Genomic DNA, 26068 nt, shown 5'->3' with positions numbered 1-26068 from the left:
CTATAGCTTTGTATTATAGTCTGAAGAAAGACCTTCTAAACTAAAAATATATGTATCATTACAAAATGGAGTATGATATGATTTATGGGTTAAAGAAAATATTTTTACAAATCAGGCATTCAAAGTGGAGTATATTTACTGGGGAAGTCTGCAAGAAAGACTGTGATATGGCTGGCTGTGGGCTGGAAGCCCAGCTGGTCGCTGATTGCTAGTAGCCTGCCTCACTGGAAGGCATTCATCCAGCCTGGGGCTGAACTCCTTGCAAGTCAAGAAATGTAATCATTTATGAGAGCTGAACTCACTAGAGATTGAGATGTAGAAACCAGAGAAAGAGTTTAATCATTTGCAATGAGAAATAGCATCAGTCAGGGAGCTTGGGCAGGTTGGCTGGTCCCCCTTCAGTGTAGGCAAGACTCGTGGGAGTGCTAGGAAGCTGCCTGGCCACGGGGTCAGCCAAGTGGTCCACCTCCAGCCAACTCTGAGCCCAGTGTTCCCTAGGACACTGCATGGCACATGCATCAATGTATGTATTCCTGTAACTGTCAAGAACACAGATTTTTGAGCTCTGACAGATTTGGGTTAAAATCATGGAGCTACCACTTAATATCTACATGCAGTTCAACTAATTATTCACCTTACCTAAGCCCAAGTTTCTTCATTTGTAAAATGAGGTGTTCTATAGTTGTGTGGAAAATGTACGTAAGGTGCTTGGCTCAATGTCTGGCATATAATAAGGGTTTAATAAAAATTTCAATACCTTAAGGTAATGCTACACACCTTTGTTTGATTCATTACATGGATTAAGGAAAAATTTCTCTCCCTAAGGGCAATCTTATTTTTCTTATTCCTAACTTTAATCATTCAATCAGTTACTCATTCATACATTCATTTATTCAACAGCTGTTTATTGAAAACCTATTTTGTACCAGGCACTGTTTTATGCACTAGGGATATTGCTGCAGACAAAAGATAGAGTCCTTATCCTTATGGAGCTTACATTCTAGAAGTGAAAGACAGACAAAACACACTTGAACAATATATAGCATGTCAGTGTATACATTTAATGATGTAATGCTTTATTTTTTTCCCCACAACTGTTATTTTAATCAATGGTCAATTCAATAGCCAATGGTATCTTAGAAGTAAGAAAATGTCATATATTCATTTTTTATTAATCCTTCACAATATTTCTGTGGAATTTTTGAAAATCATGGCAAAAAGCAATTCTGTAGTCTCCTATTTATGAACTGGACGGAACACTAAGCATCCATTTAATCCTCTCAACATCCCTTGACATAGGTATTATCCCCACCTCGCCCCCACACCGTTTGACAATGCAGGAGTAGTTTAGGAGGTTTCACAGATTGTGGTAGACATTTTCTGGGTTTGGTTTTGATTTGTTCTTTGGTTGCCCAGCACCAATTTTCTCTCTGGGGGATATTCCCATCTCATATTTATTTATTTATTTATTTATATATAATTGGTGGTCTCTATGGAAGCTGTCCTGCCTCTTAGTATGGAGGCCTGCTTCTTGCCTCTGGACATCAGGGTGAGGGCACATGACCCAGGCCCAACCAATAGAATTTCTCATTAAAGACTCTGAATGCTGAGGGAGTGAGAAAAAGACATAGAAACAAGAGCAGCAGTAGCCTTGACTGTCCAGCTGGAACATTGTCCAGTAGTAAGAGGCAAGGGTCCCACAACTGATAATTCCTTGGCTCTGGTTTCTTCTGCCCTTAGTCCTGCTGGTTCTTCCAGCCTGATGCTCCAGGCTTCCTGGCAGTTCTCTAAGCTACCTGATATCCTTTAAAAAAAAATGATTTCTCTTAAATTATTCAAAACTGGTTTTCATAGCTTGAAACATAATAACACTGACTAGTAATATATCTAGAAAGTGACCAAGTCAATATTTAATTCTAGGTCTGTCTAAATACAGAGCCCTTTAATAAGTCAACTGGGCAATCAGTAATTTATTCAACAATTATTCATCAGTGCATAACATGCACAGCAGGCACCATCTCAGCAACTTCAATGTTGAGGATTTACTAAAACCCCTATGGAATCAAATTCAGCTAGGGTCTAGAGAAAAGCAGTTCTTTGCAGTAAACTTGATTCTGTAATTTAAAACGCTTATCCTCTTACATTAGTGGTACATGGAAACTTTAGTTCTGTGTAAAGTTCTACAAAGTCTGCAGGACCCCAAAACATCAACCCTGCCCAGAGGCTACCAGCCTCCTGTTTCATGTGTATTATTTTTATAATCTGATTTTTCTACAGATACTATGCTTTCCACATTTCTCTGTGATACGGGCTCTCATTCTATTCCCTTTTAGTCATTGACTTGCTTTGATATGATCTTTTTAGGTTAGAATGATTTGGATTTAGTTTAGATTTGACACAAGAATGATAGAAAGAAAGGAAACTTTTGCTCCCCTGTGAAGAGAGAAAGTCAGGACAAAAAAACACCTAGTAAGAAATTACCAGCTTGAGTTTGTCACTTTAGAAGGGTCAAAGGTGTTGCCTAGCACTGGCCTTGAGGTAATACCTACTCACATTAATGTGTAAATGACTTATAAGAACATAAATTGCTACTCCTCTTCAGTTTTTGCGCTTAACAATCGAAGTGTCATACTTGGGAATATTGGGATTCATTGCATTCACGCAATTGAAGAGTGGATACTGGAATCTTCTGGAAATATCTAGATCATACCTTATAAGCAGTTATTTACTTCAGTCTACTTCCAAAAATGGGACTTAGCAAATTCTTTGGAGTTCTGGAGGTGAGAGTATTTTCTCTCTATAGGTCCGAGAATTTCTTGCTATCGTTCCTTCACTCCCTGCCTGCATTGGGGCCATCACGATGAATTGCAACAGTGGTTTGGGGAGAAATTGGGGGAATGAGATGATCAAATAGAGGGAAATTTCAAGGACTCATTCTTTGTTTTTCAATTGTGGCAGCTGCTGTGAAAGTGTAGTAGTAGCACTGCAGAGGACAGGAGAACATATAAATGCAAATTTTGAAAGATTGTTGCCATAGTATTTTCCTTTACTTAGACCAAAAAGAGACAATGAATATATGTTTGTACATTCATTCATTCATTTATAAAACAAACTTACGTGGCTTTTATATCATTCATTCTCCAAGGAACTTACAATTCAGTTAGTTGAATTAGTCTACTAGATCTGTGGTTTTCTTTCTTTTTTCTTCTGAGGATCATGTTTTGTGTGCCTCACAGCATATAACAGAGATGATGTTCACATGTGTGACAAACTCTCGTTGAGTACCTGAGGTTATTCACTAGACACCATACATGGCCATAACCCCACTGTTTTCTCTTCATGCAGGAAAATGTGTCAGCATGCAAACAGAGCAAGAGAGAGAGAGATCACTATAGTAATAACTTTGAATCTAGCCTAAGTGCGAAAGTAAGACATTTATGTATTTTTATCATTTAACAAATAATAGTATTAAATTATTTGCAACAGACTTCACAAATGACTTTAAATACCAGGTATGTCACCACTAAGACACACTGCTGTAGATGGCAAGGGCAATACTGAATACTTTCTGTGACCAGGATGTTCTTGGCACTTTGTATATATTTTCGTTTCATCCCATACTTCATAATCCTGTTTGCTCATCTACTCCAGTGGTTTTCCAACTTTAGCATGCATCAGAATGACCTGGAAGGCTTGTTTAAATGCATCTGCTGGGCCCCATTCCCACAGTTTCTGATGCAGTAAGTCTGGGTGGGGCCTGAGAATTTGTATTTCCAACAGGTTCCCTGGTAATAGTAATGCTGCTAGTCCAGGAACTACACTTTGAGAATCATTGAGTCATCCACTCATCCATTCAAAAAACATTAATTAAAAGCCTACCTGGTGGGACTTCCCTGGTGGTGCAGTGGTTAAGAATCTGCTTGCCAATGCAGGGGACATGGGTTCGAGCCCCGGTCCGGGAAGATCCCACATGCCACGGAGGATCCCACATGCCACAGAGCACTTAAGCCCGTGCGCCACAACTACTGAGCCTGCGCTCTAGAGCCCGCGAGGCATAACTACTGAGCCCGCATGCCACATCTACTGAAGCCCGCATACCTAGAGCCCATACCCTGCAATGAGAAGCCGCTGCAATGAGAAGCCTGCACACCACGACGAAGAGTAGCCCCTGATCGCCGCAACTAGAGAAAGCCCATGCATAGCAACGAAGACCCAACGCAGCCATAAATTAATTAATTAATTAATTAAATTTCAAAAATTAAAAAAAAAACTCCAGAGTGAAATAATTTAAGAACAAGTAATTCACTTAAAAAAAAAGCCTACCTGGTGCCTGGTAATAAAGTAAAAAGATAAATTGAACATTATTCTGTAAGAGCTGACGTCTACTGAGCACTCTGCTGAGGGCTTTGTTATGACCTGATTTACTCCTTTATGATAATTCTTCAAAGTAGGTACCTTTTTCCCTATTTTTCAGGCAAAATTACCACAGCTGAAAGAGATTAAGTAACCTGCTCAGTCATATGGACAAGTGTCAGAATTAAGACTTGAACCCAGGTCTACTGGATGCAAGTGACACCCACAGACACCATGTCACATGCTATGCTACCTCTGTAAAATGAGGGGCTTACACACAGTATTACTGTCAGTCTTTTGCAGATTAAAAAAAAAAATGATGTTCAGAGAGGTTACATAACTTGCCCAAAGTCATCCAGCTAGGAAGTATCTTAAACAAAATTTAATCTCAGTTTGTCTGATGCCAAAGTACTTTTTCCACCATACAACACCACTTCTCCATGCTATCTCTAAATCAGGATCCATCCAAATCAGAGCCAGGAACAAGAGTATGACTCCAGTTAACCAGAGTGCACAGAGAATGGGGAATTGATGGTTTCGGTTAATGAAGAACATCTCTCTTATGTTAACTTATTCAAAAGCTTTCTAACAATTACCAGTGCACTTTCCACCCTAAGTCAGCATGGTATAATGTAATGCTTCCTTGATGATTCAGGATCTTACGTGTCCCAGAACCATCATTATAAACAGCATTTGTTTCTGAGAAATGTCCAAGTGGATACAGAAGAAGGTGAATGGGGTAGATGTGTGGGGAGCCCAGAGGTAGAAGTCAAGTTAAAGTATATTCTACTCATTTACCTTCTCTGCCAGCAGAATGGAAAAGCCCCAAACTGAGACTCATCAAATGTTTCAGTTGATGTGGGTTCAAATTAATCATGTTTACTCCAATTCATGTAAGTAGCTGAAAACTGCATTAAAAGTGACTATTTTTCTCGTTTTGCCACTTGGTAAATTGCAAAGAGTGAAGGTTCCCTGACTCCTGTGTACTGCTGTGTTACCCCGTCATCAGCGGAGAAAGGAGCTGTATAATTACCTTTTGAGACATGAATCATCCTTGCTCTGAGGGCCCAGACCTGTTTGACTCTATAAAAGCAGCTCAAGGTCGAAGTGCAAACGTGCACTGTCTGCCATCCCCCAGGCTACTATAATTACCAAGCCACCAGGAGGAGATGAAGGTGCTCCCTGCATCTGGCCTTGCTGTCCTCCTCGTCACGGCTCTGAAGTTTTCCACTGCAGCCCCCTCCCTATTTGCAGCCACTCCCAGGACCTCAAGGAACAGCTACCGCCTCGCACAGGTTTGTGAATCTTTGCACAATTCCCTCTTCCCCCTCCTGCCCCAGAAAACCTAAAGGGGATAATGAGAAAATAAGGAAAATCTGTTATGGCTTTGAAATCATCTTCTAAGTCCACTAAAGTCTAATGGATATGATCCCCTGTACAGCTAAGGCTGGTGTCTGGTACACACTGAGTGCCTGTGTTGCATGATTGCATAAATAAATGAATGAATGTCTATCCAGGTATCTTGCTGCACACAGAATTTTAGGCGGCTAGCAAAAATACATGCATTACAAAAAAAGACAAAAGAAGTATTTGAGGAGCAACGTAGGAGGAAAAATAAGGGCAGAAAAATAAAAATCAAAGTGTAAGATTTGCACAGTAGAGGTGGGTCGGAAACTTAGTGCTAAGATTCCTAACAGTCGCAACAGAAAGATTTCCTGTGTTCGCTTTTTAGAAAAATGGCTCTTGTACTCAGGGCAAACTTGATCAAAATTTGAAGTAAACCGGGCTTCCCTGGTGGCGCAGTGGTTGAGAGTCCTCCTGCCAATGCAGGGGACACGGGTTCGTACCCCAGTCCAGGAAGATCCCACATGCCGCGGAGCGGCTAGGCCCGTGAGCTACGGCCACTGAGCCTGCGCATCCGCAACAGGAGAGGCCACAACAGTGAGAGGCCCATGTACCACAAAAAAAAAAAAAAAAAAAAAAAAAATTTGAAGTGAACCAAGATTTTGCTGGGTGGCTACCTGCTTCTCATGTGAGGGTCTCTCCTCTCTAAAGCATATTCACCAAGTACCTTATTTACTTACAATTTCTGTACCTTCCCCTCCTTTAAAATCTCTCCTGTCTGAGAGGATCTGATAAAATAATACATATCAGAATTCCTTCAAAGACTAAGTGTGACTCAAAGTGATTCAATGTATATTTGCTTCCAAGTGTTTTGTTTTTAACATTTAAAGGGAAGTGGCGAACTTTAACCTTAAGAAAAAGTCTTCAATGAAGGAATTTCCAACATTCATGAAAGGTGTGTAAGTGAGATGTTTTTGCACCAGGGCCTTTGTTTCAAGTGTCTGGCAAAATGATAGCACATCTGTGATTGCCAACCCTGCCTCAAGGTTGCTTTCCTACCTGCCAGGCTACACCTGGGTACACATTGCAGAGTTGATTGTCACCTGTACACACCGGCGTGTCCCTACTGACTGTTTACACCACTCTTCCATTCTAATTGGTCCATCCCCCTGCCAGACCAGTCGTTAAACATTTTGAACATCAGCCCTGCATGTAAACAGCACAGTGGATCTCGAGCACAGACCTGTTGAATTGAACCTCCTTTGACTTGAGCCCACTTTCAGACGAACTAAATTCCAAATAACATATCTCACAATACTGGGGGTCTATTTCAAATTGTATTTTGCTGGTGGCACCAAGCTTTGAATCCCTTCTCCCCAAATGTAATCTTCCATCACCCAGCCTCATGCCACCCTGATTCAGAAACTAGAGGCTTTGGGACCTCCAGAAGGAGGGTCATGCTGAGGCCATGGCAGCAAGCTGGAATGATCAGGGCAAACCTCTCAAGTGGATCCCAGTGACTAGAAAGAATTACTGTCCCATCTTATAGTTTATAGAAATATTTAACAACTTAGGCAGCCTTACAATACAACAAATGAAATGACATGAAAATAGACTTATTTCATTAAAATAGCTTAAGTTCATTCATTCAGCAATTATTTATTGAAAGTTTACTGTATGCTATGTGCCAGGACCTGTTCTAAGCACTGGACAAACATCAGTGAACAAAACAAGTCAAGTCCCTGTTCTTATGGTGCTGGCATGGGGATGATGGAGGAGTGGGAAGATGCTGGGAGGAGACAAACAAGTCAATCAATAAGTCCCCAAGTGATATTAAAAAATAAATTAGGATGATAGTGAGTTACTGGGACCCTGGGGGGCATTTTCACTTGAGTAGTCCAGGAAGGATTCTCTGAGGAAGTGGTATTTGAGATAAAGAGCTACGTGAACCTGAACTTCACAGTCGTGTGAAGATCTGGAGACAGAGCAGTCCAGGCAGAGAAAAGAGCGAGTGCAGCAGCCGGGGACTGAAAGAGCTTGGATTGGAGCATCGGGCTAGCATGGCAAGAAGATACTGGCTGAGTCCCAGAGTCAGGCCAGGCCAGCATACACCTGGGGCCTGGGGGTCCAGGTCAGGTTAAGCCCCTTCTACACTACTCTCTTCTTTCTAGATCGTTCACTAAGAGATAACAAATGGTTTCCTGTGCCTGGAAACTTGAGGCAGGAAACGTTTCCAAATACTATTCGCTTCTTCCTAAACCCATGAACACGATAATCTATGCTTGAAAAGATAAACAGGTTTTTAGTTGATTTATTGCCCACTTGTATCTTTTAAATTCTGATTGGCTAATTATCATAAAGGCTTGGAAAATGATGACATACTTAATCTCATAATCCAGAGTTTTATTCTACTTTTTGTTTTTTTTTTTAAATAATAATATCAATACAACATTTAATACAGGCTGTTAAATTGTTCTTAAAATAATATAAGCTTTTATAATCACATTATTATGAGCTTATAATTAAAGAAAATAAACAAAAAACCTTCCAAATACAAACTGTTAAATTCAGGTACTTTTACTACCATTTTACTTTCTGTGCATAAAGATATTTTTTAATTGTCATTATACTCAAAATTTGGTTCTTACCTTTCTTATTATTATAACACAATAAAATTTTGATTTTATACTATGTTCATAAAGATCATGTTATAAAGTTACAAATATTTCAGAATATAAGTGAGTTATAATTTATTTAGCCATTTCCTTTGTTGGATACATGGAATATTTCCATATGAATAATGTTTCTATGAACATTTTTGTACATCAGCCTAACCTAAAGGATTATTTTTTTCAGGATAGATTTCCAGAAGTGTAATTAATGAGTAAAAAGGTATATACATTTTAAAGTCTTTTGATGCATTTCAAAGTATTTTCACACTAAGGATCTCATTGGATCCTCATACTGGTATGGGTAAGATAGACACCAGCCCCATGTTATAGACGAGAAACCTGACACCAAAAGGAATTGCCCAAGATTTTTAGAACCTAGGATTTGTCACACAACAAAAAGTTCCCACAGTTCCATTCCTGTGGCTTAGCCAAAACAGAAAGAAATATTGAAGAACCATATCTTGAACTTCACCTTGTCCTGAAGCACACTAAAATCTGAACTTTAAGCTCTTCACTCTCAGGAAGGACACTAGGAAAGGGCACTGAAAGAAGGGTTGGGAGGGGGACCTGGGCCACTAGCTTCTGGGACTGCCCTCGAGGCCTCTGCTATTCTTATCTGTCAAATATTGTTGGAGACACGGAGAGGGGACCACCATATTGCCAACCCTAGACTCCTGTGGTTTCAACAGCGGGGGAGTACGGAGGGTGGGGGGGCACGTAGGATAATTCTGGTGAGTCCTGAAATCTTTGACCCAGGCCCACAATTAGGTGTTGAGCCAACAGCACACAAGTGTTAGAATAGAACACAAACACAGTTCTAAGTGGGCATCTTTGTGCCTAACTGAATATTTTGACTCTGAAAAGTATGCTAAAACCTCATCAATAACTTTGGAAAGAAAGTATACAGAATAATTTGGGCTCTCTGTACTTCAGAGAGCTTGATAATTCTTCAAAGAAGCATATTTTCTATATTTTACCTAAAGAAAAATAGTTCAAATGGTAACTGAACATCTACTCTGCACCTAGAACTGGGTCAGGCCAGGGCCATATCTGTGAAGGCGTCATGATCCCCAGCCTGAGAAACCAGAGGTGAGAGTGATGAGAAGCTGGTAGACTATGGTACAAGGTGGCAGGTGTTCACTAGTCTAAGAACCACATTCCGTGGGAGCACCCAGTAGGGAGCAACTCACCTGTGTCACTGCAGTAACCAATTCTTGTGGTCTCTTTAAGTAGAAATAGTTTTTGATTTTATCTTTACTTCATTAAATATAGTTTTAATCCTATTTACTATGACTTGCCTTAAACCTTTTGAGTTGCAGGTCTAGCATCTTAAGCATATTTTGAAAAAAATATATATAAAACATATATAACTAAAAATGAATTATTCTCAATTCCATCACTAAAATATAACCACTGTTAATCCCTTAGTCTACATTTTTCAAAACCCTTTCTATGACTCAGTGCTGGGACTAACATGAAGGAGTGACACAAGCTTGGACCCTGTCTTTATTTAAAATGTTGATATTTTGTCCATCATAGATTTTATGCATTAATTTTTATTTTTTCCAAAAATATTTCATTAAACATTATTTTTCTTGATCATTGAGTATTTGGCAAACCCCCACCCACTTCCTCATCCTAGTCCTAGTTTAGGACTATATATTATATATATATAATATGCACAGACTTCTGTTTACAAAGGTGGCTTGTACTATAATAATAGTTGTAAACCTCTTTTCACTTAATATATCAGAAGCATCTTCTTATATGACCATATTTCATAAAACCAAAATTAGAATTTAGAGTGTAAGTGTAACACATAACCTAACAAGGGAATAAAATATTTGAAATCAAAACGGCCTCAGAAAATATGGAGCATCTGGCTTTCCGCACAGAGCTCACCTCTGAAGAGAGTAATTCAGACTTACCATGAGCATCGTGTTATCACAGCATCAGCTTGAGCAAACAGAATGGCTCAGAGAATCAACGTCATCCTGCCAAAAAGATCAGGAACATAAAATGTTGATTTAAAATGGCCTAACCAGGCATGGAAATGAAAGCAAATAGTTACACCTTTGTTTCAGGGCACCTGCCCTGAAACAAAGAGCAGGGCTTTGTTTCAGGGCTCCATCGCCCTTTTCCTCCTCTTGGGTTCTCATCTCAGTAAGATTTTTACAAAGAACGACCACCAGGGAAGTGAGCTCCTCTCATAAGCAGGGCAAGGAGTAAGGATTGGTTGACCCCACAGTAAGGACACAGAACACCTTGTCCAAACAAGTGAGCGAGTCTTACTCCTTTTCTTTTTTTCCTTAACAATTACAGTTCATGTTCATAGCAGAAAACTTTGGGATATAGGAAAGGATAAAGAATAAATTGTCACCCATAATTTTAAAACCCAGAGATAAACAAGATTAATATTCAGACTTATTTCCTTCCATTATTTATGTTACTTATGTTCATTATAAATTATATATATGTTAATTATCAATGTCTTGATTAATGTCTTAATTTTAAGTGTTAATATAGATGTTAACATTATTATATTAATATACAGATATAATAAACATGAATATAATCTATTTACATTATACGATTTTATTTATGAAATTATGTATAAATATTTTACTTCTACCTTTCTCAGTATATTGCCATTATATTGACTTCATTACTCCATGCCATTAAATATTTTTCAAAAATATATAAATAATATTATTTATATACAACAAATAAGTATCTTATAATAATATACAAATATCAAATTTTATATTTAATAAAATATAGATATAAAGATTTAGCTGCTTTTTGTTTTCCTGAAATAAGTTGGGTGGGTGAAATTCCTGGGCCAACAGCAGGCTCTGACCCTGCATTTTCACGACCCTGTCTCACTCACTTCACCCAAGAAGTCATACAGAGTGTTTTAAGTGGTACATTAGGGTTTTAAGCCTTTAAGCGCAAATAAAAGCCTTATAATTTATGGCTAATTTCATTTGCTTCAAGGGGCAAAGAGCCAGTCCTAGGAAACATGCCCCTTGGAAACAATTTGCACCCCATGTATTGAACACACCTGAATTAATTAAAAGTCTCAGCTGGGAAACAGATTGACCTGCTGCCTTTGTATAAGATGAGAGGCTGCAATATAAAGCCGCAGAGAGTTAAGAACATACTGATCTTGCATAATGTATAATGAAAATACGACACAAATAACTGCTTACTAGAAAAATAGGAGAGTCTTTGTTTTACAAATTGGTAAAAACCTCAATGACAAATAAATGGTCCGTGGGGAAAATGTTCACATTATTCTCCTTCCATTATTTTCTTCTCTTCAAACAACTATTCATTGTAGAAAAAGTATAAAAGGCACGCACATAAAAAAATCTAAAATCCCACCGCCCAAAGACAATTGTTGTTAATAACTTGGCATATATCTGTCTAAGCTTCATCTACGCAAATATATCTAATTTTTTCAAAAGTGGGAATATGCTCTGCACACTATCTTTAGCATATCAAGAATACCTTCCCTGTCTTACCTGAGCATAAGTGTTGTCCAGGGATTGTGCTGTGGATGTCAGCCTGCCTCTCCATTTCAGGCATACCTTGACAAATATTACACAAAGAAAGGAGGGCACCAGATTGGTGAGATGATTGCAAGAGGAGGCAATTCCATGGTTAAAAACATTAAGGAGCTGCAGGCTTTCTTCGGCCTCCGAGTCACCGGGAAGTTAGACCGGGCCACCATGGATGTGATCAAGAGGCCTCGCTGTGGAGTTCCTGATGTGGCAAACTATCGCCTCTTCCCAGGTGAACCCAAATGGAAAAAAAATACTTTGACATACAGGTAATGAGATCGAGTCTTTCCAAATTCGGAGAGAAAGAGCCTTTCTCTCCTTCTTTCTTTTCATTTAAAAATATCTTCCTTGTGATCTGTATAAAAATCATGACTCGGGCTTCCCTGGTGGCGCAGTGGTTGAGAGTCCGCCTGCCAATGCAGGGGACGCGGGTTTGTGCCCCGGTCCGGGAGGATCCCGCATGCCGCGGAGCGGCTGCGCCCGTGGGCCGTGGCCGCTGAGCCTGCGCGTCCGGAGCCTGTTGCTCCGCGGCGGGAGAGGCCACAACGGTGAGAGGCCCGCGTACCGCAAAAAAAAAAAAAAAAAAAAATCATGACTCATCACGATCATAAGAGAGCATAAGAACTTTTTAGGTCTAATCTTTAGAAAATGACAGTGGAGAATTCACTAGAAAATATGATCTCAAGAGTATCATAATGGCTGGCCGTTTTAGGCATTACAATTTTATCAGAGACAACACATTTTTCTCTAAAGAAAAATAAACTAGTCTAGGATTAATAACCTGATGGTACCAACCAGTTTTCTTAAAACAATCTTTTAAATCAGAAGTAAATAAACTCACCTACTGATAAATTAATTTTTTATTAATTCCAATAATAATTTATTGACAATTTATTAAATGTCTACCATAGACATTCAATTTTGGAGATGTAAAGGTGAGTAGATCACCTTTCCTCTTCTTTGGGGGAGACACGCATACAAACAGTCGCAGCTCCGGGTGAGAAGTGTGAAACTACAGGTCTAAGCAGAGAACTGTGGCAGCACATGGAGGGAGCTACCAAGTCACACAGGGACTGGCCAGTGACATCTGAGCCTGACTTGTAGGCAAAGCGGGAGCCAGTCAGCCCCTAGCCCCAGGCTCTCCCATCTCCCACCTTACCCTCCTCCACCTCCACAGTTGAGCCTGGCCCACACCTGGCCATCCTCTGGATTCCTCCTGTCCCAGGCGGAACAAGGTTTCCGCATGATCCAAGAGGACTCATTCACCCAACCAGAATCTATACCCTCACTGTACTCTGGGTTTTCGGGCCAGAATTCCAGCCCCTCAGCCTGCATCCATTTGTGGGGCCAGTACAGGCCTCCTTCCCAGGTTGGTCCACCCTCCTCCATTGGACCGTCCATGGTGCTTCCTAATTATTATACTACATTTTACTATTATCTATATTCACGAGGTCATTTACATCTCTTATCTGTATGATGGAAATGATGTGCTGCTACTCATCTGCTCCCAACTTTACGTTCACTCATGGCAAGTTGGTTGTTGAAATTAGCCATAGTGAGGGTACTTACAGTATGGAAATCAGCAAACCCTACAGATGAGGAGTTTTGGTCATAGAACTGGTTGTTAAACTGTAGCAGCACACCAGTGATTCCCTGTGATCAAATGGGGGCTCAAACCCAAAGAGAGATCAGATGATTCCTCTAGGCCACTTGTCAGTTGCTATGAGCCTAAGAGTCCATTAAGGTGGTGCTGAACACAATTATTAGCCTCTGCTCCAGCATAAGAATTCCACAAAAATCAAAGCATTTGGGGAAGAAACACCCTATAAAGAATTAAACACCCAAAAGATTATGAGATGATTAAGGGCAAGACAGAAATATTTTATATAAACTCATGAAGTTTTTTCTGTCATTTCTTAAAATAAACTGTATCATAGAATTTTAGTCAGTGATTATGCACAGCAAAGACAAGGGGAGAGATCAAGCTAATTTGGGACTTAAAGAAGTATAATATTCTTGTGATAATATTTGGGGCAGTCCCAAAAGCACCCTCCACACTGCCCATCCAGTTGCTACCAAACAACTCTCCTTCTCCCCCACCCCACCCAAAAAGGAACTAGAGACTATCTTAGTATTCTCTCTGTATAGCTACTGGATCTCAGAATAACTCCTTTTAACATAGCCCAAAGGACTGCAAAAGACAAAATATAGCATAGTGCTTGTGTGCGTAGGCTTTGGAGTCGTAAAGAACTGGGCTCAAGTCCTGACTAGTCATAAAACGTAGAGTGTTACTATAATCTGTGAAGGTTACTGTGAGCGTTAGAGTGCGTACCACATTTAAAAGTGCCTAGAACAACGTCCAGCACGTAGTGTGTATTCACAGAACATTAGCTGTCATCACTGCTGCTGTGTCGGTCTCCAGACCCTGGGTCAGGACCTCTGTCCATGTGCTCTTCCTTTCTGGTGTCGTCCCTTCTCCAGCTCTGTCTTCTCCAGCCCAACACACAGGCAGCTCTGTGGGAATGGATAGCTTGTCTATAATGTGAGCGAATTTCGAGATACCAACTACACAGAGCCATGATAAATCACAGTTTCATATTATGCAGTGGGCATGGCATATTCTGAAAACACTAAATGGTCTCTTCAAGGGTTCTTCTGGTTTCCCCCCAGACACTCTACCTCCCTCCCCCAGTCCCTGGAGTTAGAGATCTCCTTGATCCTTCTCTCTCCATTACTGAGGTTTAGCTATTTCCCATTACTGAGGTTTAGCTATTTCCCATCCTCTCTGTGGGACATGGTCCCTTCCTTTTGGACCCCCAGGATAACCACTGTTGGTTTCTGGCTGAGAATGCACCACCTGCATCAGAATAACCTAGAATACTTGTTAAATGCAGATTTCTGGATCATACATGTGTGTTTAACAAGTTTCCTAAGTAGTTATCACAAGTCCTAAACTTTGAGAACTACTGAGTAGGCCCTAAAAAACACTAGCTTTTATTCATTAGTTCATCAACTTAGCAAGTGCTTGCTAAGTGCCTACTATGTGCAAGGGCCTGGACTAGGAGCTGCAGAAAGAGAAAGTTGGCTAGGTGTCTGCTCTCAAGATTGACTCTCACAGAATTCACTTCTAACTCTGCACCCATGATTCCATCTGAGCCCAAGGTTCTGGATGGCAGTTCCTTTCTCCTGCCCTTCTTTTACATGCTGCCAAGAGCCCCCAGCCCCTGGCCTCCAGCATGGTATGTCCTAGAAAAACACCAACTGTCTCTGCCCACTGTTTGTCCAAAATGCTCTGTACTTTTCTGCCTTCTGATGTCATTGCCAGGCCAGGATTTGATGAAAGACTCAAGCCTTTTTCAGTTCAAGTGAGCATCATTGTGAGGAGCTAGCACTTCCCCTTTAAGATACATATTATTTTAAGAAAAAACATTCCCCCATGGCCCTGGGAAAATCCTGATGGTCTCTGAACAAGAATTTGAAAACCCTCAAAACTCTGTGTTTTTATTTTTTACAATTGAAAATTTTCAGTACCTTTTGGGGAAAGAGGTCCCTTCTCAGTTAAAACCACTTTAGGGAAAATGGACTTCCGGCTACTCTTAAAGTTACACAAGGTATTATTCTTTAAAGTTAGTGATATATAATAACAATGAAAGCCAAACTGTTTCAGCACGAGATTATCTCAACTCTTTCATTTCTCCCCTTCATTTTTCTTACTGTTTAACATGTTTCAGTAATTTAACAAATATGAAAGCAAAATAAGAATTATTATTTTGGAGAAAAAAATCTAAGTTGTAGATTTATGTTCAATATTTTTATTTTTAATACAACCTTGATGTAATTCTTGCTTTCTTCACTTAGGAGCACTTACTGAAAGCAAAACATGTTCCTTCTGTTTTCACAGAATATCCAAATACACACCTTCCATGACTTCTGCAGAAGTGGACAAAGCAGTGGAGATGGCCCTGCAGGCCTGGAGTAGCGCCGTCCCTCTGAGCTTTGTCAGAATAAACTCAGGAGAAGCAGATATTATGATATCTTTTGAAACTGGAGGTACTGTGGTGCTTCTTAGATTTTGTCTACTAATCAGAGGAGAAATGTTTCAACTCTTTTCCTTCTACAGTATTTAATCCATGTGATCAGCACAATCCTCCTTCACACAGTTGTGAAGGGCAGAGGACAAGGTCATGGCAAAGTCACAATCTTCGTCTGGCCAGAATATAAAACCAGAGGAGTTCTCAGCTTTTCTTGTCATCATTAGACTGAGCTGTAGAATGGACTCAGCATAATCAGCTTTCATAATGGTATTGCACCATCAGGGAAAAATGCTGTCAGATTTAACTTTCCCATTGGATAGAAGGTCATCTGACCTCATTCTATTCCCATGATGATACCCATCGCCATATACCCCCTCCCATATTAGCCAAGGATGTCCCACCTTGAATCCTCACTGAGGATTAATTTCACAGGAGCCCTGACAGCTTTCCCGTGCAGCAATGTTTAGGAGAGTGACTGGCATTGCCGTCTTGTCCACACTTGCATACCATCTTTTGGAGATGCCAGGCCTGCCTCCAACCTGCCCACTTCTCCATCCCCCAACTCCCTGCAGCGAGGAGTGGAGCCCTTTTCAGAGAAGCATGTCTAGTAGTAGATGATGGAAAGGCCATGTAATTCCTTTCCCCTCTCAGTTTCCTCAGAGTCAAGGTGAGTATCACTGCCTCTTCCCCTTCACAGATAACATTTCTAAGTGTCCTATTTCAAGTCCTTATCTTAATTTTAATCTGATGTCACTGGGGAAATACATGCTTAGAAGCTGAGAGAGAGAAGATCAAGTAAGATCTGAGTGTGACCCCTTGAGAGGTGGCCCTGGGTGTGGCCTGGTCCATGGCAGATCCTGTTCTCCCAGAGGACCAAGGCCACCCCCCAGTGAACTAGCAGGGCAGTGGGCTCAGGGCAGCTCTGGAGGTGATGGAGTTAACCTCTGGCTGTCTCTTGATCTTCCAAGCTTGTGCTCTGTTCCCTAAAACAGAGTTAACTAGGACTGTGCTGCCATTTAACCAGGCCTTCAGGGCATGTAATCTGATTAAACAACATTGCACTGAAACCTGGGAAATGGCACACCAGAATTTGTTTTGTTGGTTTTTAATAAAACAAGGTATCCTCATGAAAATCCTGAAAAACTGTGAAATGTAGTTTCTATAATATCTCTCGTTTTATTCTTCCTCCTTTTCTATTATATTTGTAATGAACTTTTAATTAAATGTAGATAATAATACAAAAGCATATTAAGCTTTGAAAGTTGTAATTTTATAAACACCTTTACTGCTTTCATGAGTTTTATGCATGAAAGTATATCAAAATTACAGAGAAATTTTCTTTTTCTTTTTTTGATGCTTCCTTAAATTATATTGTGCTCTAGAAACAGAAAGCACACACTTGTTCAATTTACTGTAATTGTCTTAGTCAAATCATATTTTTGTTTGTTTTTTTGTTTTTCTTATTAATTTTATTTTTTATTGAAGTATAGTTGATTTACAATGTTGTGTTAGTTTTAGGTGTACAACAAAGTGATTCAGTTATATATATGTGTGTGTGTGTATATATATATATATATATATATATACACATTCTTTTTCAGATTCTTTTCCCTTATAGGTTATTACAAAATATTGAGTATAGTTCCCTGTGCTATACAGTAGGTCCTTGTTGGTTATATTTTATATATAGTAGTGTGTATATTTAATCCCAAACTCCTAATTTATCCCTCCCCACCTAACCCCAAATCATACATTGAAAGCACTCTGCCAACGTGTTCACATTCCAGTCAGTGGACGAGGTTGCGATTGAATGACCATCCGCTCTTTCTCCTTTTGTAATCTGTGGCATGGCCATAGTCTATAGTATGCCCTGTGCCAATTAATAGACATTGCAACAAATACAATATCAAAAGAACATTTTTTATTTTTAATGCTTACTATCTTTAAAATACAAAATAACCCTTTTATTTTTTTAATGGATAGGTTACTCATTGGCATGTGAGCTTCTTCTTATAAAAAAAATGAATATTGAAAAGTAAATCTATTTGTATGAGAAGTGTCAATGCTATTAAAAAAGTTTTCTGTTCACTGTGATATTAGGTACCCTTCAAAAATTGCTAGAAAGACTAAATCCTGTTGGTGTTTCTCCCCACTTGTTTAGATCACGGGGATTCCTATCCATTCGATGGGCCTCGGGGGACTCTAGCCCATGCATTTGCACCTGGAGAAGGCCTGGGAGGAGATACACATTTCGACAATGCTGAGAAGTGGACTATGGGAATGAATGGTATATATGCACAATTCACCATAACCTGGAAAATATTGTACCTTCTTCTGGGCCTCCATCATGAAACCTTGAGGTTCAACGTCCCAAGCCACCCTTTAACTAGGGGGGCTGGCTAGGAAAAACAAGTAAGCCAAAAATCCAAAAGGGAACACCGTAAGGGAAAAAGATCCACCCTCAAATGTGCTGTAGACTTTTCTGATCTCTGGCTCATAGTGTATAATCTCAAGAAGCAGCAATACCCTACTCAACACACAGCTCAATTTTTCTTCAACTACATAATATTTTTTGATTCTTACTTGTACTTGGAAATAGGCTATATTCAGAAATGACCTGAGGGGAGTCAGTACTTTCCTGAGAAGTACGATGGGGATGGGTATAAAAGTTCTAGAACATCATGCATGTCATGTGGAAATCTTCAGTGTGAAACTTGTGTGGATAAAAGGGAGTAGGCAGGGAACTAGTAAGGCATCTGTGGCCTAAATCTAGGTATTATTGCCACTGTTAGATCTCAGGCCCTTCTTTATCAATCTACTGAGCACCATTGACAATGAACAAAATGAACTGATTTACATTTCCATCTTCTCCCACCCCCAAGCCCTTCCTAGCCAAGGTGGGGAGAACTGGACTAAAGTCAGCAAAGTTAAGTGCCAGGACAACCTACCAATCTTTGAATAACCCAGTTATGAAAAGAAAATGAATAAATTGTGATTTGGGCATAAATTCTCCTGTGAAGACAGGAAATGTTGAAAATAAAACCTTGTGCTGATGCTGTCTTTTTCTCTCTCATATTGTCTAGGTTTCAATTTATTCACCGTTGCTGCTCATGAATTTGGCCACGCACTGGGCCTGGCCCATTCCACAGACCCATCAGCACTGATGTACCCAACTTATAAGTATCAGCATCCCTATGGATTCCACCTTCCCAAGGATGATGTGAAAGGGATCCAGGCACTGTACGGTACAATCACTACACTTTTTTTGACCACAAACCCTGAAAGTGACAGGCATTTGGTCTCCAACTTAAAGAAAGTATACTTTGTCAGAAGTTACCTACATAAGTGAAGATTAAGCTAGAAACTACAGCCCCAGCTATGCCCTCTTATGAAGAGCTTATTTACCAGATATGAGTATTGCTTTCTTTTGTAAGATGTACAATTAAATTTTACATCTTTCCTCCGAGCATATTGGTCCCTTGATGGCCATAGAAAATACAATCATTTGTGTGTATTTTGAGTGTCGATCAGGAGTCAGACATTGGGAGAGGATGGATATTTTTTATAGTTCATATATATCACACTTATCCATTTGCAGATAAGTGACCTTATCTTCCTAAAAATAGCAATGATGATGGTAATAACTGTACCATTCAGTCATATAGGCAATCTTCAGTTTGTAAATCATGCTCATATGAGTCATCTCCCTACCATCCTCAGGACCAGCCTGTGGGGTGTGAAATGTTTTCCTTATTCGATAGTTGAGAAAGCTGAGGCTCAAAGACAGTAACTATCCCAAAATATTCAAAATGATCTCAAGCGTTAACATTCTTTCAAAGGTAATAAAGGATTATTAGGAGCTCTATATCCAATTTTGCTTAACAGAAAGAAAAATCTGTTAATCCATGAGATGAAATCTTGAAACATCATTAGACCTTGACATTTTTTTGTGTTTGATGGATAAAAGCTGAAGAATCTAGGAAACTGGCTTTTCCTTAAGCCTCAGAGCCTGGTTATTCAGGCTTTAGTTATAGGAGTCCCTCCTTTTCCTCTCAGCCTAGAAAAGGGTCTGTAGAGCCCAGCTCGCCCATGTTTCCTGCATGCCAGCCAGCCCATCTGCTGCTTAGAAATGGGCACACAGATTTGGGCAGTCAGAAATGGGCACACAGAAATGAGCAGTCAGATTTTACCTGAGGCATAAAAGACAAATTTCATCCCCAAAAGTGTTCGGCCAGCTGTATCCCTTCAGAGAGGGGTATATGGCAGTCCTGCTCCAGCCTTGATTGACAGGAAGAAAAAATACTGTGAATCTCTCCATATAACACATTTGGCCCTAGGACTCCAATGTGAAACACTTCCTGTGGCCACCAAGAAGAACCCACTCCAAATCCATGCCTGCCCTTTATGGGTCCTTGTGCACTAGAGAGTCACCACCATCTGATGGCCACTCTTACTCGGCCAGGAGGTGCAGCATATATTTTGACATGGCCATTTTTACACAGGTGAACAAAATGCAGAAACATGGTTTTATATTGCCAAGAAGCACACACATCAGCCACCCCTGACCACCTGAGCACCCTGATCTTTGGTAGAGTGCCTGGCAGCACACTTCTGATCTGACCAATTTCCAGTTTCTGATCTTTTCCCAAAGCTGCACCCCAGCTCAGATCTTCGCCCCATTGCTGACCCTTCTCCACCCTGATCTCACCCATCTCTCACTTTTAGTGGACCCTTCCCTGTGCTTCACTCCTTCCCTGATCCTCAGCTCTGGTCACAACAAGACTCCATCAAGCACAGAGACCTGCGAGGGGCAGTGGCTCAGGCAGCCCCAGCTCACTCTTCTGTAGCTGGCAGACAGTCCTCAGGAACAGAATGGGGGACGAAAACTCACCAGCACCTCTCCTAAAGGGCGGGTCCTACATTCCAAGAGGGTCCACCAGAAGATAACTTTAAACGGCAAACACTTCCAAGGTACTTCAGTGCCCCAAGAATTTGCTCAGTCTCTTCTGGGTGCCTAAGAAAAGGCTTGTGCACAGGGAAGGACACCCAGAAGTTGTTTGAAAACAATAAGAAAACACACAAGAAAGTTATAATCTTATTGAGAACAAGAGTACTTAATTATCAAAAAGAAAAAAAATCAGAGGCAATTTTCAAAATAGATTCCTAATTTGAAACACCCGTAGCTATCAAAGAAATTATGCATAGTAATGAAATAATAGTTACCATTTTTGGAACTTTTATTATATGCCCAGCACTCCACTAAGTGCTTTTTAGGCATTATTTAATTCTCACAAAAACCTTCTGAGGTAGGTACCATTATTGCCCCATTTTACTATGAGGAAACGGAGGCTTAGAGAGGTTCACCTGTATCACACAAGTCAGCAACTAATGAAGCCGGGATTCAAACACAGGTCTGCCTGTCATCGACAGCCATGCTCTTTATTACCTTGTCATATACAGTGAAAGCAGGTCCCTGGAGCAGAAGTGCACAGACTCTACATTCCTGGTACCATTTTGACCAAGTTGCTTTGAATCCTAGGACCTCGGAAGACATTCCCAGGGAAGCCCGCTGTGCCCCACAGCCCCCCTCATAATCCTTCTATCCCCGACCTCTGTGACTCCAGCTCAGCCTTTGATGCTGTGACAATGCTGGGAAAGGAGCTCCTGTTCTTCAGGGACCGGTAAGCATTAAGACATGCCACCAACTCTTATCAGAACTCAGCTCCGTATCCAGACACACGTCACTCTAGAGGACCTTGTTGCTGCCATGGTGGCAATCATGCAGAAGTGCTGTCCTGTGTGGCATCTGGATGGGAGGCAGGAGTCTTTGGGGAGATATGGAACTGCCAAAACCCAAAGAGCACCTACTGTGCTCTTGCCACTGTACTGTTTTTGGTATGAGCACAGTGTTTCTTCTAACCTTTTTCACTGTGAAGCAGAGTTAGAATCCCAAATTTACAGATGAAGACAGAAGCTCAGGAGAACATGTAACTTCACAAAGTAACACAGTTGTATTAAGTGGCTGAGTTATGACACCAGCCCAGATTTATCTGATGTCTGTTTTGTTCACCACTGTATCCCTAGCGAGAGCACATAGTATATTCTCAATAAATATTTGTTAATGGGGGTTGGATAGATGGAAAGATGGACAGAGAGGTTGTTGCAAGAATGGATGGATTCATGGATGGATGGATGGATAGTCAGGTGGATAGACAGATGGGTGGATGGTTCTAAAGTTAGTATTCTTCCTAAACCCTTCTTTTTCAAGACCTCCTGACTTTTCAACTATCAGCTGTCAGAAAGCACAGAGAAGGAGGGAATATTGTTGGGTGTTTAGTTACAGCTTTAGTTACTCAAGAATACCCTGAAGTTTGAGTTTCTATTACTGTTGTTTTAGGAATGTTTCTTTTGGGCTTACTAATAGAAGTTTCAGTAGTTCTGTGAGTTGTAAAGAATGATGAGATAGCATTGGTATTTAACTTTAATAGCATAGGAGATTGAGTAATTTACGACACTAGAGATCCTGGGTTTTTAGCGAAGATACTATAGGAGCTATAGGAGTAGCTATAGTATCAGATACAGCTATGATTAGTGGTGGTAGGTGGTTGATCTTTATTTTTTAGTATTTTTATTGTTATGGAGATTATTCATCAAAAGTAAAATAAGTATGGGGCTTCCCTGGTGGCGCAGTGGTTGAGAATCTGCCTGCTAATGCAGGAGACACGGCTTCGAGCCCTGGCCTGGGAAGATCCCACATGCCACGGAGCAACTGGGCCCGTGAGCCACAATTACTGAGTCTGCGTGTCTGGAGCCTATACTCCACAACAAGAGAGACCACGATAGTGAGAGGCCCATGCACCGCAATTAAGAGTGGCCCCCACTTGCCACAACTAGAGAAAGCCCTCGCACAGAAACGAAGACCCAACACAGCCATAAATAAATAAATTTTTTTTAAAAAGTAAAATAAGTAAGTTTAACATTAGTGTAATAAGGAAAAAGAGGAAAATTAAACATTTTTGGTTTGAAATTGATGTAGAAATTTTTTTTTTAATATTTATTTATTTGGTTGTGCCGGGTCTCAGTTACGGCAGGTGGGTTCCTTAGTTGAAGCTTGCCAGCTCCTTAGTTGTGGCATGCAAGCTCTTAGCTGCGGCCTGCATACAGGATCTAATTCCCTGACCAGGAATCGAATCCAGACCCCTGCATTGGGAGCACGGAGTCTTAACCACTGCACCACCAGGGAAGTCCCAATGTGGAAGTTTTTATCTGAAGATAAGAAGTAGTTTCTGGAATAAAGTTTTCTAGCAAAATTAAATGTAATATTAATGATGCTAACTTTTTGGCTTGCTGAAATGTTGATGAATGGTGACAGACAGTGAGTAATAATCGGAAAAACCCTGAAGAGGTTGGAAAATTTATACAGGTGCAAAAGGGAATTAAATTTTAGGTTTTGTGTTACAAAGTTAAGTTCAAGTGCTAGAATAAAACCTGAAACAGCTACAGGGAGAGCTGCTCATTTTAGGTCGTAGGGCATAGTTGTTGGGGTAATCTTGTTGGAAGTAAAAAATCTAGTGAAAATGCTTCTGATTGAAAGGTGTTTAATAGAATCGATTAGGAGAGGATTATTTTCATTCATTAGAATTAGTGTTGAAAAATGAGGCTGTGCTAGACAGGTGAAGAAAATAATTTGAACACTATAGGCAGCTGCTAGGGAAGTAGCAACAAGAGTAAATAATAGGGCTCAGGCATTGGTGTACAGTGTGTTAGCAGTTTGATAATTAAGGCTTTGGAGTAAAAGCCTGTAAGGGAAGGCCTACCTGTGAGCTCTAGGCTTCTGATAATAAGTGAGGTTGAAGTAAAGGGTAAAGCTCTAAATAAGCTGCCTATTTTTCAGGTGTCTCTTTCATTAAGTTACAAATAATAGACCCAGAGCATATAAATAACATGGAATTTAAAAATACACGTGTGCAGATGTGAAGGGTGCTAAGTATGGTTGGGTAATACCAATGGTAACTATTAGGCCTAACTGGCTTGAAGTAGAGAAGACAACAGTCTGCTTGATGTCATTTTGCTGTGAATAGTTAGTGTGGTGATAGCACCTAGACAGAGTGTCAGTGTTTTGAATAGTTTTATTATTTTCTATCAATGGTAAAACAAATTAGTAAAAAGACACCTGTTTCAACTCTTGTGTTTGAATGTTGCTGAGGCTGTTGCTGGGCTTCCTGTGGCTGAGGGAAGTCGTGGGCGAGGCCAAGCTGGAAGCCCCCTTAGTAGAAGCAGATAATGACCAAGGTTAAACATGAAGATGTGTTGGAAATCTCATGAGTTTAAATTAAATTGTTCCTTGTTTCCTCGTTCTGTGGCTTCTCAGGGAGCATAATTACTTCTCTCCTTGGACAGCAAGAGAAACATCCCAACTCTCACCTCCACTCCTCCCCTTACTGGGCACTGAATTCAACCACATCAGAATAGGGAGAGGTGGCTCAGGCATATGCATGTGTGACATTATTTTTTCTTCTTTTTTCTTCATTGGAAAAGTGGTCGTTGAGCTCATACAGAGTGTTAAAAACTGTTGTAGTGACTGGAGCTTTAAAGATGGATCAATAGTCCCCTTGCTTTTGTACACTTCAGGGTTAGATGAGGGAGAGGGACATTCAAAAAGCACTGCCATCTGTGTGCTCATGTGCACATTTAGACAGAGAGAAAACGTCCTGGTGTCTCTTTTTATAAGAGCACTAATCCCATCAGCCCCACCCTCATGATCTCATCAAACCCTAATTACCTCCCACTGGTCCCATCCAAATACCATCACACCATCACATTGGGGGTTGGGATGAATTACGGGAAGACACAAACATTCAGCTCATAACACAGAGTAATCACATTGTTAAATATGTTTTTGGATGTCCATCCAGGCTTTTTCTCTGGGTAGAGATTTATTGTAAATATGGGAGGGAGACAGGGATGTCCACAAAAGTGGGATTTTGTAATGTGCTGGATGTGCTGATTTGTACATTTTTTCACTCAATTATCTCTCATGTTTCCATGTCAATGAATTTTAATTTTCATCTTTATTTTATGTATGTATATATTATCCTAATATACAGATCTGTCCTAACTTATTTAACCAATCCCAAATTAATGAACATCTGGATTGTTTCTGATTTTTAAAAATTAGGAACAGCTTCAATAATGAATGGGCATCGGATTTTCAAAGGCAAATGAGAGGAAAGCCCAGGAACTCAGGCTTTAGACTTAGGCTAAGTTGGTTTAAATCTGGCCATGCTTCTTACTGATCAGGTGACACTGGGCAACTAATGTGCCAGACACGCAGTAAGCACTCAGTAAAAGGCAGTTACTATATTTAGGAGTGGAAATCAAAAAACATGTACAACAGATTAGGGATTAGAAACAACCTGAGGTATTTTTAATTATTATCTTTTTTATTAAGACTTATTGATTATTTACTTTATTTTTATTGTTTATAACCAAAAAGTAAACCAAAGGGGAATCAGTAAACGTTGACCCAGGAGTGATAGGCAAGGCACAGAGCAGGAATCCTGGACACCTTGCAAGATGACATCAGCTTCATCTGAGGGATAACCTTGTCAGACTCTGCTGCCCATACAAGTGCGTGTAGCACTTGTGCCCCAGTGCAGCACACAGCTTACTCTTTTGGTAATATCAGCGTTTGTGATAGAGGCAAAGGAGACAGTGCAGTCAAAGGTATTATGCCCTTTCATGCAATTATAATTGTTTTCTTAAAAAAGCAAAAGAAAATTTATTTAACCTTCTGTTTATCAAACTGTGAGCATTCAAAAATTGCCATGACTAAGTGAAGATAATACATCCTTTGACTAAATCTTGACTGTAAATACTGAGGGTGGTAACAGAACAGAAAGGGAGGCATAGATATAAGGGACATTTAGAAAGGAGTGGTTAGGGAAGGGATTAAAGAAAGCGAACTTGTATCTGCTCAGCCATCACCTTGTCATCTTCTCCCATTTCTGATCTGATGAGCTATTGCGGTAAGGCAGGTAATACCAAAGGTCTAGGAGGAGCTAGAAGGAGCCAGCAGTGGTACCCTTTCAACACTGGA

General features: G+C 40.2%; 1 protein-coding gene across 1 annotated transcript in view; it reads left to right on the top strand.

Annotated features, from left to right (window-relative positions):
* Positions 1 to 5522: 5522 nt before the first annotated feature.
* MMP20 (matrix metallopeptidase 20) overlaps positions 5523 to 26068 on the top strand; it is a 50407-nt gene continuing 29861 nt past the window's right edge. Inside the window, exons 1-6 of the mRNA XM_060157917.1 lie at positions 5523 to 5648; positions 11957 to 12204; positions 15837 to 15985; positions 18131 to 18256; positions 19053 to 19214; positions 21509 to 21650. Coding sequence (XP_060013900.1) covers positions 5523 to 5648; positions 11957 to 12204; positions 15837 to 15985; positions 18131 to 18256; positions 19053 to 19214; positions 21509 to 21650 — 953 coding nt within the window. The remainder of the gene's footprint in view (positions 5649 to 11956; positions 12205 to 15836; positions 15986 to 18130; positions 18257 to 19052; positions 19215 to 21508; positions 21651 to 26068) is intronic.

The sequence above is a fragment of the Lagenorhynchus albirostris genome, chromosome 9, assembly GCF_949774975.1.
Source record: "Lagenorhynchus albirostris chromosome 9, mLagAlb1.1, whole genome shotgun sequence".
Classification (NCBI taxonomy): domain Eukaryota; kingdom Metazoa; phylum Chordata; class Mammalia; order Artiodactyla; family Delphinidae; genus Lagenorhynchus; species Lagenorhynchus albirostris.
This window is presented reverse-complemented; position numbering and strand designations above follow the sequence as displayed.